The 16,946-nt window shown below is 53.7% G+C and overlaps 1 protein-coding gene across 3 annotated transcripts; it reads right to left on the bottom strand.

Annotated features, from left to right (window-relative positions):
- Positions 1-3,080: 3,080 nt before the first annotated feature.
- Positions 3,081-15,829, bottom strand: Foxn1 (forkhead box N1). 3 transcript variants are annotated; one of them, XM_041665757.1, is made up of 8 exons: positions 15,707-15,829; positions 14,842-15,303; positions 12,752-12,865; positions 10,724-10,854; positions 9,836-9,932; positions 5,778-5,985; positions 5,156-5,647; positions 3,081-3,498 (listed from the first exon to the last, which is right to left on the bottom strand). In XM_041665757.1, exons 1-8 carry the CDS (start codon positions 15,827-15,829, stop codon positions 3,179-3,181), a joined length of 1,947 nt encoding a protein of 648 aa, XP_041521691.1. In that variant the 3' UTR covers positions 3,081-3,178. The 3 variants fall into 3 exon arrangements, with proteins under 3 accessions (XP_041521691.1, XP_041521692.1, XP_041521693.1); XM_041665758.1 differs by having other exon boundaries at positions 12,752-12,862; XM_041665759.1 differs by having other exon boundaries at positions 14,842-15,300.
- Positions 15,830-16,946: the final 1,117 nt, after the last annotated feature.

Raw genomic sequence — 16,946 nt, 5'->3', positions numbered from 1 at the left:
CCCCTCCGGAATTAGAGCTGGGCACACCCCCTCCGGAATAGAGCTGGGCACACCCCCCCAGAATAGAGCTGGGCACACCCCCTCCAGAATAGAGCTGGGCACACCCCTCCAGAATAGAGCTGGGCACACCCCCCCAGAATAGAGCTGGGCACCCCCTCCAGAATAGAGCTGGGCACACACCCTCCAGAATAGAGCTGGGCACACCCCTCCAGAATAGAGCTGGGCACACCCCCTCCAGAATAGAGCTGGGCACACCCCTCCAGAATAGAGCTGGGCACACCCCTCCAGAATAGAGCTGGGCACCCCCTCCAGAATAGAGCTGGGCACCCCCTCCAGAATAGAGCTGGACACACCCCCTCCGGAATAGAGCTGGGCACACCCCTCCAGAATAGAGCTGGGCACACCCCTCCAGAATAGAGCTGGGCACCCCTTCCAGAATAGAGCTGGGCACACCCCCTCCGGAATAGAGCTGGGCACACCCCTCCGGAATAGAGCTGGGCACCCCTTCCAGAATAGAGCTGGGCACACCCCCTCCGGAATAGAGCTGGGCACACCCCTCCAGAATAGAGCTGGGCACCCCCTCCAGAATAGAGCTGGGCACACCCCCTCCGGAATAGAGCTGGGCGTACCCCTCCAGAATAGAGCTGGGCGTACCCCTCCAGAATAGAGCTGGGCACACCCCTCCAGAATAGAGCTGGGCACACCCCCCAGAATAGAGCTGGGCACCCCCTCAGAATTAGAGCTGGACACACCCCCCAGACTCGGCAGACAGCTGTCTCCCTCTTCCCCTGGGGCGAGCAGTTCTTTTTCTCAGGTATGCCAGCTGGCCATGCCTCTCCCATATCCTACCCCACCCCAGCTCCTTCCTAGAGACTTAGGAGAGAGGAGAGCTCTACTGCGGGATTCTTTGTAGAACTCTTCAGGTGTTGACTGGCCTCCAGGCCTGAGCCCTAGAATAACTGAAGGCAAAGATCTCTGCGTGCTGACAGTCACGTGCGTGCGTTTCGCTCCTGAGTCAAGCAGTTCCTTCCCGAAGAGAAGCTGGAGAGTTGCCCCTCACTGGCCAGCCTATAGGATGGGGTGCAATGTGACTGAGTGAGCTCCTGACCCCCAGAGTTCATCTTCCACGGCCAACTGTGTGCCCAGACTATGCTCTACCTTGTCACCAGAGGAACCAGTGACTACATGTCCCAAACATACTTGGCATCTCTCCAAGTGATGGTGACAGGAAGACATGCTATAGACAGGGCAGTGAATCTGCACGCCTTAATTCCAGCACTTGGCAGGTAGAGGCAAACGGATTTCTTTAAGTTCAAGGCCAGCCTGTGTTCTACAGAGCTAGTTCCAGGAGGAGTTTGAAAACTACACAGAGAAATACTGTCTCAGAAAACCAATATATCTGCAGGCATGTATGCACGTGAATGCAGTGCTTGCAGGGGCCAGGGGCATCAGATCCCCTGGTTCTGGAGTTACAGAGGTTATAGGGTATCTACTTGATATGGGTGCCGGGAACCAAACTTGAGTCCTCTGGAAGAGCAGCAAGTGCTTTTCCACCGAGTCATCTCTCCAGCCCCAACAGTGACTCTTTCTTATGTGATTAGGGGAAGCAGGGGACAGGTGTCGGTAAGAGGACAGGCAACCCCAGACTCGCATTGTTCAAGTTCCTCTAGGCAGAGGCCTTGCCTGGCTGCTCACTCAGCTTGGTCTAGAAAACCTTCTAGGAGCTGTCGCTCAGAAGTTAAAAGTGCTTGTTGCTCCACTAGAAAACCCAAATGGGATTCCCAGTATCCAATCAGGAGGCTCACAAATGCTGCAACTCCAGCTCCAGGAGATCTGAGGTCTTCTTTTGGACCAGCACACACACACAGACATCCAGAGGACACACTTGCCAACACACACACACACACACACACACACACACACTCACACGCATGCACACACGCACGCGCACACACACACGCACACACACACACACACATCACATAAATTTTAAAAGTCCTTCTAGGTGCCTAGTGGTCCGGTTCTCCTGCTTGGGGAGTGAAGATCCAGAAACGAAGGCTCAGAAGCTGTGACATCAGGACTAATTTTATTCTTCCAGGACAGGGGACAATGGTAGACTACTGAGGGATCTGTTTACCCTTGTGTGAGCTTGGGGACAACCTTCGGAGGTACTTGTTGCCCTCAGGGCCAGAGAAGGTTGGGGATTCCACTTGGTGGGTCATAGTGGACATCAGTAACAGCCCCAGCTTCACAAACATCCTGCCTGCTCTCTGGGTATCACAAGTGTGCTATGCAGGTGTGTGTGGGGGGGGGTATCACACACACATACACCTGTCTTGTAGCAGGTTGCAATCTCTGGTTACCCAGACATTGAGACAGTTAACAGCAACTAGTAAGCTGGGCCCTCATGTGAACGTCTCTTTGAGAAAGAGTGAGACTCTGGCAGCCTGGAGGGGACCTTTGTGTGGCTGAGGCTGTGTGAGGAGGACAAGTTCAAGTTTCGGAGGACAAGGATGTTTCCAAGCACTTTGTGTTGGATTTGGGCTCAGTTTGGTCCCAGGGTCGACGCTGGGATCAAGAGTATATATTGAGGATGGATTGGTAAAGCCTGTCTAGGAAGCAGCAGTCTCCCTAAGGGTTTCACAGGTCACATAGGAGGAGCCCTTGTGGGCTGTAAGGGGTGAAGATGGGAGAATAAATACAGACTTCTGGGGGAGACCATGACTGGAGTGGGCCAGGCCTGCAGAGTACAAGGGGAATTAGATGTGGCTTGGGGGGATCTTTGACCTGTTACTCTGGCTCTGAGCTTTGCTAACCAAAGCTTTTGGCTCTCAGCTGCCCCAGAAATCAAGCCAGTCTCTGCAATGTTCTACGGCTACTTCTGAGTGTAAGGCACATACATGAGCGGCTTGAGTGCGCGCTTGAGAGGTGAAGTTCGAGAGAGCTGGAGCTAGGGGGCGCGCTGTTGCTTCTTTCCGGACACTTGCCCTGCTGGGGCGTGTGTAAGGAGCGGGTCCATCATCCTGAGTGGGTCCTTCCAGCTGCCGGTTAGCAAGTTGGCTGAGTGGTATAGGAGACAGGTTGTGTTTTCCTTCCTTGACCTTTAAGGTGAGCCCGATATAGGCAGCTAGCTGGGACTTCAGTTCAGGAAAAGGCTGGAGCTGATGTTGGGCACAGCTCAAGCCAGCGCCATTGGTTTGGAGCCTGGACTGAGGTACACAGCAGAGCCTGGAGCAGCTGAGGAGGGCGTAGGTTCCAGTTCCACAAAGGCCGAGTAGAGGGTACTGAGTTGCAGGTCTCCCAGGGCCCCGGAGCCCCCGTTGCCTGGAGGCGCCAGTTCACTTGCCCCATTGCCTGTTTCTGACAGGCAGGGCCCTGGGGGAAAGCAATGGGCTGGTGGTGGGGGCGGCAACATGGAGGATGACGTTGGGGACGAGGTCACCAGTACCAGAGGGTCCAGGGCCAAGCTGTCATCCTTCAGCTGCTCCCACAGATTTCCTAGTTGGGGAGGAGAGAAACGTCATCACTGGAAGGCAGCACGGAGCTAAACCCAGTCTGACTCCCACCAGAGCTTCTCCGGAGCCTTGGAGAACCGGATTCAGTAAGGCTGAGGGGCAGTTCCCTGGCACCCGCTCTGGGACCCCAAGCAATCACTGATTTTTTTCTGAGCCTCAGAGTCCAGCTCTGAGGTGGCACAGTGTGACAGTCACAGACCAGTGGTTCTCAACCTTCCTATTGCTGGACCCTTTACTACAGTTCCTCATGTTGTGGTGACCCCAACCACAAAATTCTTGTTGCTATTTCATAACTGTACTTTTGTTACTGTTATAAATTGTAATGTAAATATATTTTTTAAATATTTATTTATTTATTATGTATACAGCATTCCTTCCATGTATGCGTGCAGGCCAGAAGAGGGCACCAGATCCCATTACAGATGGTTGTGAGCTACCATATGGTTGCTGGGAATTGAACTCAGGACCTTTGGAAGAGCAGGCAATGCTCTTAACCTCTGAGCCATCTCTCCAGCCCTGTAATGTAAATATTTAAAATGCAGTCTGACTCTTTGGTCAGGTGGGGACACTGGAGAAGATTAAGGATTTGCTCATCTGAAGGGCTGCTGCAAAGGCTATATACTTGAGGGCAGCGTATGGGGCCCCCGAAACTCTTCACTCAAGCTTCTATCTAGGTTTCCAAAGAAGCTGGATCTGTAGCCTAAGATCTTGCCACAGGGCCCCACTAGACCTGATGAGGTACAGGCCTGGCTCCCTAGGCCTCCCCTTTCACAGGACCCAGCGCACGAGATAGAAAGGATGCCTGACTCTGAGAACAAACAGTGCTACCACGGACTGCCCTCCAGGTCATGAGACCTGGAATATCAGCACTGCAGGGTGGAGAGACCTGGCGACTCTAACTGCTCTTGGCCACCGGGGTTCCAACCCTAACCCCTTCTTTCTGGTGAGTTTGCATGATCTCTGCATGGCAAATCTCTTGCTGTTCCACAGGTCCAGACCAGGAGAACACATGTAAAACCATCTGGAAAATGTCTTTCTTTCTTTCTTTCTCTCTCTCTCTCTCTCTCTCTCTCTCTCTCTCTCTTTCTCTCTCTTTCTCTGTGTAGCCCTAACTGTCCTGGAACTTGCTCTGTAGTCCAGGCTGGCCTCAAACTCGAAGCTCTGCCTGCCTCTGTCTCCCAAATTCTGGGATTAAAGGCGTGCGCCACCAGCGCCTGGCTAACTCTGAAGTCTCACATTCTATAGAGGGTCTGTCTCCTGCAGCGAAGGGTGAGTTCTGAGAAAATGCAGCTGCCTTTGAGATGTTCAGCCACCCACCCAGTCCCTCACAGCCAAGTATGCCATGGGACTTCTAGCCTTTCCCAGCTTTGTCAGAGATGAGAGTTTTGATGACGAGATCATGTGGGACATGTTCAGGGTACCAGGAGGAGGAAGATGGGGGCAAGGACAGTTTAGCCCATTTCTGAATGGCGGGGAGTGAACGGGTAGCTTCAACATTTCCTCCTCATCTGCCTCATCCGACCAGAAGCTCTGGAGCCAGCAGGTGGCAGCCTGGAGACATGAAGAGGCCAGGCCACACGGCCAGGAGCACCTTTTCATTCCCATTCCACCCACCCTTCCTTCACCGCCTCCCAGCTCACCCTGGAAGTCAAAGTCGGTGAGAGAGGGATTGATGGCGTCCAGGTCAGTACCAAGGTCTCCATCCGGCAGTAGAGTGTCATGCACGGTCCTGGCTGGGGAAGGCTCAGCCAGCACCTTGGCACTGTGGCTGGGTGGTGTGTGGGCAGGCAGAGGTGAGTCCTGGGGGGTGGCTGGCTGGGCCTGCAGCTCAAGATGCCCATCTGGCTGTGAGAACAATGGCTGTGGGTGTCCAGAAGGGGCCAGGCTGGGAGAAAGGTGTGGGTAGGTCTGCCCATAGCAGGAGGGTGCATGACCACCCAGTAGGTCCTGCAAGGGGTTCTTGCCAGGCATGGGTCCTGGAGCTGGGTGCATTGGGTGCAGAGGCTGGGAGAGACCAGCTGACGGTGCCATGGGCCGGATGGAACCTGGGCCTGCCAGCCCAGGGGGTGGACAGCCCAGTAGCGGAGAGCCCAGTTTCTCCCTTTTGTCTCCAATGAGGCTGTCCAGCTCTTCTGCAAAGGCCCAAAAGGAAACATTGTGAGGCCTCCCTCTTTTACAGCCTCCCAGCCTTAGGGCCTTCATGCAGGTTCTGTCTTATGCAGGGGTCCCCTGATCTTTCTCAGCCCAGCCCTGCCAGCTTACCTGGTTTGGCCATGCTTTTGCGCACAGCGATGGGGTCTTTCCTCTTCCACTTCTGTAGCTCCTCCTGCATCTTGTCGATCTTGGAAGGATTGAGGGCCCACAGACAGCCCTTGCGAGAAGAACTTCCCGACTTATTCTCCACCTTCTCGAAGCACTTGTTGAGAGACAGGTTATGGCGAACAGAATTCTTCCAGCCGTCAGGCGCGGTCTGCCAGAGAAGAGCATGAATTCAGGTTGGACTCAGGCACAAGAAGTGGCTCCAGGTCTGGGTTCTAGAACATTCCTTCATCAACTCAGGACACAGAATTTCTACACACTCTGTGGTTTGATGTCTTCAGTACCAAAAACATGCTTAGAACCCTTCGTTGAGGGGAGAGGACTGGGCAGGAAGTTTCACTGCAGGTTTGTTTCTCAGCTAAAATCTAAAGTCTGCCTTCATCCTACTTCTTAGCCCAGACTCTTCAGAGGACTGTGAACCTTTATATATTTATTTACTTTTTTTATGTGTATACTGGGTGTCTGTGTGTATGTTTATGCACCACATGCATACAGCAGTCAGTGGAGGTCAAGAGAAGACACCAAATCCCTGGAACTGCAGGCATAGATGGTTGTGAGCCACCATATGGTTGCTGGAAACAGAACCCTGGTCTTCTGCAAGAGCAGCCAGTGCTCTTAACCACTGAGCCATCTCTCCAATGCTCTCCACCACCCATCCCCCTTTTTGAGATGGGCTCTCCCTCTGTATCCCAGGCTGGCCTCAAGCTCACAGTGATCCTGCCTCCGAGCCTCTTGAGTGCTGAGATCACAGGCATCAGCTGCTATGTCCATCTTGTGATTCCTCTTTAAGGGACACTGGTAAATGCCGCCTAGACCTCTGGTCTATGTCCCCATCAAAGCAGGATGTGCTCACTTGGCCTTCTGGTCTGTTTACCCCCTTGGTAGAAAGGGGAAGATCACTATTTTAAAGTCTTGGGGCCAGCTCTCAAGGGGGGACAGCAGAATGCCCCTCTTCTGGATCTACCTCATCCCTCCGGGGCAGGTTTGGCAGAAGAGGGTTGGTGATTGGGTGGTAGTTAGAGCACCTGTTGCCTACATGTTTGATTGCAGATGTGGTGTTGGTGAAGACAGGGGTAGTAGTATGTAGGCAAATGCGCACTGAGTGTGCCTCACGGTGTGAACGGTGTGAACGGTGTGAACGGCATCCCCTACCACAGGTCTCTGAACTCCTGAGTGAGGATGGCTCTGTGTGAGAAAGTACCTAAGAGTACGTGTGTATCCATGATTGAGTGTGTGGGTGTGAGTTCGCATGAGTGTGCCCCGGAGGTGTGCCCTGGTGGGGAGGCGAGCCCTCAGGCAGGGGGTGCTCGTGCCAACAGAATAAACACCCATTAGGAGGCCTGGTCATGCCACCAGTGCAGTAATTGTGCCCAAGGAGGGTTGTAAAAACCATTAAGCTGACTCAGTTGGGTGAGAGGCGGTGTGTGTGGGGGAGCATGGGCCTCCTGCCCCCTACCTCTGGCTCAGTTGAAGGCTGTGTGACCGTCCTGAGTCTAGCGGGAGCCTGACTGTGGGTAGAACCACAGCTCTAGCTGATGGAACTCCCTCCAGCCCTCCATCTTTGGCTCCTCTCCCTTCTAGCCCCTCATTTCTGGTTAATGAGAGATGGCCACGCCCTCCTCCCTAGCTCACTTGCCCCCAGGGAGCAGCCAAGCTGAATCACGCCCAGCAGAACCAGGCCCTGATGCCAGCGTCACTGTGAGTTGCTGGCAGCAGCTGCTGGAGCCTTTCTTGGGGACAACTAGCCTGTCATGGAGCTGGTTCCAATGTCCCCCAAGGTTCATCAAGGGTTCCCAGGGAGGCTCTTGAGCTACTGGACCTCCGTTGACTCCCACAGCTGTCTCTACTGAGAGTCAAAGCTCTGTCGGCCCATGGGCAGACTTAATGGGCACTGGGAACTTTTATGGCCCCATAAACCTGTGACTTTGGGATGCCAGGGCAGCCCCCACCCCAGCCACTTCCTGTTTGGAAGCAGATGGTCAGCACTAACAATTATACACGGTGGCCGGACACTTCCTCAGTCCCACATCCCTGACTCACGGGACTGTGGGACACCCACAACAGCTGCTTTGGGTATGAGTACTGTTCACCTGAGAGTCCACTCTGTCCTCGCCCTGAACAAGGACCTTCCAGTGAGGGGTGAGAGGAGTAGAGTCTTTGAACTCTTTCTTTAGGGAGGATCAGAAGGAGCCTGTTGGTTTGGGAGGAATCTATGTATGAATTGGTCCAAACAGACATGTTACAGAGGGGGAAACTGAGGCCCAGAGAGGAAAGAGATTGTCCTTGGATCACACAAGGAAACAGTAACCGGGCCTGGACTCCAGCTCTGTTCCTCAGCAAAGGGCCCTGCCCAGGTCATCCCATGGGCCTTGCCAATGGAGCCGGTCCTATCCTCACACATTCTCTCTGAAGTCAGATGTAAACTCAGGCAAGAAGGAGTGATGCAACCGGCTAAGAAAAACAACCAAACCAAAAAAAGCTGTCAGACTTCTTCATTCTTCAGCCCTATAAAACAGGGATTACACGGCTCCCAGGAAAAATAATTAAGCCAGGAAGATGAGATACAGGGAGGGGCTGGGGGCACGGCCAGGAGTGGGCAGGGAAGAAGGCCCAGAGGAGAAGGGAGGGGCCTCGCCTCCTTTTCTCCGGCTAGTTCTTGGAGGACTTTGCCACAGCTTTAAGTGTAGGCAAGTGTCTGTTCCTTCTAGGAGATTCTGGGCTTCAGGAGCAGCCCAGACAAACTATGGTATTTTTCACTTTCTCAGAACCTCAAGTCAATATTCTTCTCCACTCCAGCCAAAGCCAAGCTAAAGGACCTTGTTGCCCATCCCCCTTTGGTGGGAGCATAGCAGATGCCAAGTTGTCTGCACACCAGCCAGAAACTGTCCCCAGGCAGGGCCATGGCGCAGAGAGTGGGGGTAGGAATCTCCTATCACCTATAGAGCTGACTCGTGATGACCTGGGTCTCAGCTCCTGTCCTGCCTGGGTGATGGATGAGATAGCATCCATCCTGGGGACTGTACTCCCCAACAGAAAGTCTTGCTTCTCCTGCACCCACCTTAGGAGAGTGTGTCTGTGCAAGAGGTGCTTGGGTACATGTATCAAGGCTAAAGGGCTGTGTGTGAAGCCAGAGAGCTTGACTTAACAACTGAGCCTTTTGCTGTGTGATCTCGGAAGGATGGATCACCATCTCTGATTAAGTTTGCTCACCTGGAGAGAAGGGTACCTGTCAGGTCCCCAGCAGACTGGACCTCAGCCGGCCCATCCAAGGCACCAGCTTTGCCAAGTCAACCCAGAGACAGACATGACCCCCACCCATCCCCACCCTGTGTAGGAATCTTGTCCAGGAACATTTGAAAATCCACTGCGTGTGCCCTCCTCCTCATGCTGCCATAACTGTTACATACTGAGGAATCCCATGCCTCAGTTTCCCCAGGGTCCCTCTCAGTCCTCCTCCTGTCCCAAGGGTGCTGGGAGTTGCCCAAAGTCTCTTCTGTAGGAATTAGGAACTAATGTTGCACACAGTCAGGGTACCCTAAAACTGTGAGCCCCACTTTCAGGCACAAGTGAAGTTCAGGGTGCTGCCTGTAGGCAGATGCTAATCTTATTCCTGTCACCTTAGCGACCAGCTCCAACTTGGAAATCCTCCAGCCCACAGCACCTTGGCCAAGGCTGGAGACACTCCCATTACCTGTCTTCCTCTCTCAATTTGGGGATAGGTAGCTGATCCCCGAAACCTATCAGAACTGGCATCACCCACTTCTCTCAGCTGCTGTGCAACCTGGAGCAAGCAGCTTGTGTTCTGTTCAGAGTCCTCCCCTCTTTGCTACTGAGGACCGAGCCTGGTACATGTGGAGGCCATGCTCTCTGTCTGAGCCATGTGTGGCCCTGAAACCACCACTCCCCCGATCCCGAAGCTTTGCACTTCACCTGGGACACACGGGAAGCATGTTGGGGTCAAACCTCTACTGCTTTCCAGCTGGGTCGGCTTTTGGACTCACCTTAAAATAAGGGAAGTGCTCTGTCATGAAATTGTAGATTTCGCTGACGGGAAGACTTCCGGTCTTGCTGTTCTTTAGAGCCATGAAGATAAGGATGCTGCAAAAGAGATCTCCTGAGAGTCTGGCCCTCCTTCAGTTCTCCCGTGGTACAACAGGCTCTGTGAGGCTACGACTGAGCTATGGGAGCATTTTGTGAAATCTGGAAAACCAGATTGCTATCTGACACAGAAATAAGATGTGTGAGCTCATCTCAAACTTCCTGAGCCTCGGTTTTTTAAATGAAAAAGAAAAGAAATACAGCTGCCAGCTTCCTCCGAGCTGCGGGAATGAAAGTTTAAAATGTACCATCGCAGGGATGTGGCCCTGCCCCCTCAGTCCTCAGCTCATCGTGTATGTGCTGGACAGTAGCAAGGGACCAAGGCTTTCTGCTGTCTGCCAAGCGCTGTCCTCCCCACATTCTCGTCCATAAAACTTCCACCCTCCTGAATTGTCTCCCCCTTTCCCTTCCAGACAACCAAGCAGTTTCAGAGCTAGCAAGTAGCAGGACTGTTTGTTTATTGTTTTTTAAATGTTGGAAGGCAGCGAGCACCCTTAATCCCCCACCTAAACTCTGGGACTAGACACTGGGCCCCAAGATAGGACCTCACAGGCCCACCCACCCAAATCAGCAGTGCATCTGCTAGTATAACCAGAGTTAAGACTTCACAGGGTCAGACAAACGGCCAACGGTTATGTATCTACTACCTACCCTCCTGCGGGACCTTGGAGATTACTAGATATGATTTCTATCCTCTTCAATGACCCTTACATCTTTAGGATCCTATGCCTTAGTTTCCCCAAGGGTCCTCCATGCTCCTAGCTCTGTCTCAGATGTGCTAGGACAGGTACCTGTAGGAGTAGATGGGCTTGGGGAAGAGTGGCTGGTGCCCGTCGGCGCTGGCCTGGGGTGTGATCCTCTGATAGGGATAGTGAGCCGAGCCCAGGTAAGGCACAGGGTAGCTGCCTCCTCCCGGGGAGTACTGTAGAGGTCAAAGGAGACAGAGTAATTACCATGTTACCAAGCTTTCCCAAGTAGAGTACCACTCCTCCATTCACACACATATCCAGAGAGGGAGCTGAGGCTGGATTCTCCTCCCGTTGGTCATGAACTCTACTCCTTATCCAATGGCGTGGCTGAGGAATGAGCGGTAAGGTGGACATTTTGGATAGAGATCCACACTCCAGAACTCAGCGTCTCAAAAGACCTCGAAAGCTATGTCCTTCCAACTCTTTCCTCGCGGTCCTTGAGGTACCCTGGTTGCCATGGTGATGGGATGGGGAGCAGCCCATAGTCCTGCACTTTCCAGGCAGGCACTCTGGGCCTTCTGTGACTCTTTTGGAGCACCGGGCTGGAAGTGGGATGTCCAGCCTGGGTGTGTTCTAGGCATGGCCACCTTTACGAGTTTCAGTGGCCCTTTGAAAGAGCCGGTCATGATGGTGGGCAGGTGGGGGTGGGAGGTAGTTTTACGGCGAAGGGAGTGGCTGCGGTGCCAGGAATGGTGTTTTATGGGGGCTGGGGGTTGGAGACTCTGACTCCCCCAGCTGCTCCAGGCTGAAGTGCTCTTTCCAGGTCACCGAGAGACACTTAGCGCCTGAGTCACCCTCTCTCTGGGCACCATAAAGCCCTGGGTGAGGCCATCTTGTTCAAGGATGTTGAAGACGGCAGAGAGCTTCAAAGCAAGGCTGGGCATGGTAAGGCCACTTAGGGTCTGCTGGTCACCTTCGTCCTGTGGTGACTTAATCCCTGATGTGGCTGCCTTAGGAACATCCTTCACTCTGACTCAGATAAGGAGCCTCAGAAAAGTTTAGGCTTCTGCGGTTAGGCCCTTCCTAGAAGGGAGGATGTCCCCTCATGCTATGTGTCTCTTTGTCCCTCTCTGTCACTTTCCGTACAGCAGACAGCCTGACCCCCACCCCACCTTCTCAGCCTGCCTCCTGGCTAAGCTAGGATCGGGGCCAATGCCAGCGCTGGAGTAGAACCTGCTCCACAGGCAAGGCCTGTCTGAGTGCCAGGCTGCAGGTGGATGGAGCTGGGCGCTGGGCAGCCACTTGCTCTGTCTTGCCCGGTGACTCCGAGGGAGCTGCCTGGCTGCTCTGGGGCTCTTTTCTGTCTCTTTTCAAAATTCCTCCATCCCTTGCCAGTGTGGGGCAATTATTTAGCATCTCATTCATTCTGGAGAGGCTAAACTGGGCACTGGGGTGGGGAAGGGCAAGGATGATAAAGATGATAACAAGGACCCCAGCCCCACACGTATGCCCACCCACACTAGGCCAAAGGGGAATTTTCAGGACAAGGTCACACAGCAAGGTGTGTTCCCTTCCCTGCCCAGCCTGTGTGTCACCCCACACACCTCTTTCTTCTTCTTTGCTTCTGTCTAGGATGGCTCTCCCTCCCTCTGTGGTTCCCATCATGACTGCCCCAGTCTTGGCTATACTTTCTGTTTGAGACTCACCAGCCTCCACAAGGGGGTCAGAGAATCCTGAATGCCCCTAGAAAAGGGCAACCATGCCGGGCAGTGGTGGCACACGCCTTTAATCCCAGCTCTTGGGAGGCAGAGGCAGGTGAATCTCTGTGAGTTCGAGGCCAGCCTGGTCTACAGAGCGAGTTCCAGGACAGCCAGGGCTGCACAGAGAAACCCTATCTTGAACTCCCCCGCCCTGCCCCCGCCAAAGGGCAATTGTTTTCCCTTCCACGAGCCACCATTCTTCACCTGGGGTAGCCTGCCTGAGGTTCAAGACCCTGATATCCTCACCTGTCCACACGCATATACACACGTACATATACACACACATCACACCCAGGAACACCCTCCCCACAGCAGCACCCACACAACCTCCTGAGGTCTCCAGGAAGGGTATACACTGCCCCATACCTACCTGGTGGAAGGCAGGCTGGGAAGAGCAGTACATATGCTGCAGAGGAGGCTGGTAGCAGTACATGCTAGGCCCGCTGTCCAGAGCTGGGGGCTTGACCTTAACTTCCGGCCTCTGCTGGAAAAGAAAGATTTTTTCCCCCTCTTTTCTCTTGTCTTGAACCTCACACTAAAGGAATCCTTCCTCTGGGTCTCTGAAAGCTGACTCTTGGGGAAGGATCAGAGAACAGAGATGGATAGGAGTTTTCCTGAGGGAAACCAGCAAGTCAGTGGTGGAGCTAGGCTGGGATGGGCAGTGTCCCCCACATCCCACCTCACTGCAGGTGTCGGGCATAGGCTAGGCTGCCAGAGAAAAGGTGGAGACTTGAGTGGGACCAGAGATCTCTGAGAGGCCCGTGTGGAGTCCTCAAGGCCTAGCACTAGTTCCTCAGAGCTGATCCTGGAGTAGAGACAGCGAGAGTACAGCTTGGTCCTGATAGATAGACAGGCCAGGATCAGACTGCTCTTATCAGGATTCTCAGGGGCCTTTGGGAGGCCAGCATTTGGGCCCAGAAGGGCGAAAGCTAACTGTGACCACTTTCTGGGTGTGCCCCAGGGATGCTGATGCAGAGATTGCCCTAATCACAGGATCTTGGGCCTGGAAGGGCCACAGGTATCGTCTCCAACCCCTTCATTTGAGAGATAGTGGGGCTGATCCCAGAGAGGGGAAGTGGTGTGGTAACAGTCACCCAGAGTGTGGACCAGGCAGCGGTGGGCCCCTGGGTACAACTTGTCTCCACTGTACCAGGGGATATCCCGGCAAGGCATGAGGCTTCAACCATAGAGCCCTAGGTCCTGATTCATGAGATGGAGATAGTGGGGACTCTCTAGAGCATTGTTGGGAAGATAAAAAATGGGGCCCTGGGAAGAAAGCACAAGGCCGAGTGACCAGGAGCTTCATTGAGTGGACAGTGGAGGACAATCGCTGGTTTGTAGGGTGCCTCGTTCGGCCTGCTGCCACGTTCTAAAGGCTTGAGAAAAAGTTGTCACTGTTCCAGAAACAGAATAAGATCCTGTCTAGGCCACACCTGATGGGTGTTCGGCTGTTTCCCCATCTTCCTTCCTGTTGGGAGTGGTTAAGGACTAGAATGGGAAGCAGAAGGTGAAGAAAGCTGGTGGACCCCTGGAGGAGGCAGAGCCCAGGCTGGCCCCACTCAGTTATTGCCTTGGGAATCAGAGATAGGGTGCAGGAAGCAAGCCCCCTTTTGCTTCCCAAAACCACACTCCTACAAGACAGGTACCCTTAACATTCCTTTTCCCACGAGGCTCAGGGAGATTAAACGACTTGCCCGAGGTCACAGGGCTTGCAGATCTGGCTGTGGAAGTGCTTGCCAACCTTCTAAAGTGTTTCCGAGGCACTTATGTGAGTACACAGAGCCTGCTCTGGCCAAAGAGTAGCTGCAGGAGCCCACCTGCAATTCCAGCACCAGTGACCCTGGGCAGGAGACTCTCTAGTTCATGGCCAGCCTTGGGCAATGGAGCTACTTTCTATCTCACGCCGCCACAACAACAAAAAATTAATCAAAGTAGGGTCTGGAAGGGTCCTGGAGACTCTAGTGACATCCCTGAGCCCACCCTGGTTTGGTAGGTTTGTGGTCTGACGCTCTAGTTGGCATCTTTTCTCTCTGGAATATCTTTTTTCTCCTCACGTTTGCATAGGGGAGTGTTGGTCTGGCTAGGTTTTCTGGACACTTAAATAAACAGAGAAATTGCCCTCTGGAATCCTGACTCAGCACCCTCTGAGAAGTTGCCAGCTTCTATCCCCTGTTGTGCTCCTCAACCTGGTCCCCTCCATGCCTGCTAGTCTAGCATCCCCCTGCCCAGGGAACCAGCATAGAGCCAGGAGGCCCCTACCCTCTGGGCTTGCTGCTTCAGTGGAGCTCCAATTTTGAGACAGGGTCTCCATATGATTGCCTGGCCTTCTGTTTCAGGCAATCTTCCTGCCTCAGCTTCCTGCGTACTAGGGTTACAGGCATGTGCCACCATGACTGGATTTGAGAATTCTTTTTAGGCCAAGAGAAAGGAGGGAAGACGCACTTGACCATTGGTACTCACCAGAACTTGGCTGTGCTCCTGACTGGGGTAAGGGAGTCCATTGCACCAAGTCTCTGCCGGGAAGCCAGGCAGGAAGGCCTCGGCATCCCCCACATCCACGGGAATCTCCTCGAAGGCTTCCAGTGCCCCCGGAGTCTTAAAGGAGTGTCCATCAAGGGCCATGGTCGTCTGTGCCTCAGGGAAGATGTCCTCATGGAAGTGCCTCTTGTAGGGGTGGAAAGGCATGTGGTTGCTCTTGAGGAAGCGCCCTGGGCTGCCTGCTGGGCCCTCCTCAAAGCCAAAGCCAGGATACTTGTCTGAGGGAGAGGGGCAGAAGGAGCCTGGGCCAGGTCCAGCTGTGCAGTGGCCTGGGATTTGCTCTGGGCCTGGAGAGGCAATGCTTGGGCTGTGGGGGGGCAGTGAGGGTGCTCTCTCTGAGGGGCCATCAGGCACAAATGATGAGCAGCTGAAGTTGGCATGCTGCTGGGTAGACAGAGTAGAAAGAACCTGTAAATGGAGGTTGGACCAGGAGACCTGCCAGGACCCTATTCTGTGTCGAGATCATAGAGTTTCTGGCTGAGCCCATGGTAACCCCGAAATGATGGGAAGGACATACACTGCTCTTGGGATCCCAACCTGATACAAGCATACTTCTAAACCTGGGGCACCCCAAGGCTGATGGGGCTCCATACCTTGCCCTGGGAAACACCAAGGGACAAACAGAGATCCATGTGGGTTCAGAGCCCCTCCGGGTCTAGTGTCAACATCTTTGTTGGTGAAAGGGGCAAGGTAGATCCTGGAGGCCCTTGTGTGGGGCAGTGACTATCTACTCTCTGCTCAGCTACCAGGCTTGTCCGAATGCCAGGCCTAGACACCAGGTACTTACGCTCTGTGGGGCAGGGGAGCCTGGGAGGCCCGGAGCCTGCATGAGGTCCCCTTGGGGTTCGCCCTCCAGTCGGGTGGAGCCTGGCAGTGTGACGTCAGACTGCGGAGGGAGTAGCGACACCATCACCCAGTCCTGGCCTCGAAGAAAGCCGGCTACAATGAGAATGAGGACCAACGTCTAGGGTTGGCCAACCCCAGGCCTGCCACCTCCATTCTCACCCTTTCCCTAGTCTGGGACCCTGTTTGCAGCTAGCCATCTGGATAGGGAGACAGGGAGAGAAGGAAAGAGATTGGCAGAAGGATGGATGGATAGGTAGGTAGGTAGGTAGATAGATAGATAGATAGATAGATAGATAGATAGACAGACAGATAGCCATGGTTGTACATTGTACATGCTGGTAGGCAAATGCTGGATGAGGCAGGAGGATCATGAGAGAGAAATGAACCAGATAGGATACCCAAAGGAGGGGTGTCCTGTCTATTCTCAAACTTTGCTGGTTCAAATGAGTCAGCAAGCACCTGGTTCCCAGGGAGCCCTGGGTGCTAGATCTCCTGTCTACAACAGGTGATCTTATCAGTGGCTGGATAGGCCCTGAATAAAGGGTATTTAGGGGGTGTCTCATGCCTAGACTTCATGTGACAGTAATTCTGGTGATACAGAGGCTGGCCCCGTTGGGTGACCTAGAGGTCTTGCTAGTAGAGCCCATGGGATATCTGGTCAGTGTTTTATTCCCCCCCCCTTTGGTTTTTCGAGACAGAGTTTCTCTATGAAACAGTCCTGGTTGTCCTGGAACTTGCTTTGCAGACCAGGCTGGCCTTGAACTCACAGATTTCTGCCTGCCTCTGCCTCCTGAGTGCTGGGATTAAAGGTGTGTTTATCTCCATCCTTTAAACTGTTTTATCTGTGACTTTTGCCAACTTCTATCCTTTATTTTTCTTTTCCTTATTCCCACTCTTCTCCTTCCTGTTCTGTGTGGATCCAACCTAGTGCCTCCCAGCTGCTTCCCAGCCCCCATCACTGCCCTCTTTCTGAACTCTTCTGCATGCTCATGAAAAGCTGAGGCTCGGACTTTAGACCTAAGGGCTGACCCTTTCTGAACTGTTCAATAACTCTGACCCCAGAAGCTCAGCGCCAGGGGAGGTCTTTCATCCTAGGCTGTGTCAGCAAAGCTCCCAGCACGTCCACATCAGCATCGACAAGCAAGGTGAGTAACAGAACCTCACATGGGGCGCTGGCAGCG

This window comes from Microtus oregoni, unplaced genomic scaffold, assembly GCF_018167655.1.
Source record: "Microtus oregoni isolate MIOR12 unplaced genomic scaffold, Mior012 000015F_ref0000493, whole genome shotgun sequence".
NCBI classification, from domain to species: Eukaryota; Metazoa; Chordata; class Mammalia; order Rodentia; family Cricetidae; genus Microtus; species Microtus oregoni.
The sequence above is the reverse complement of the archived record's forward strand: the minus strand, read 5'-3'. Positions and strand labels throughout refer to the sequence as shown.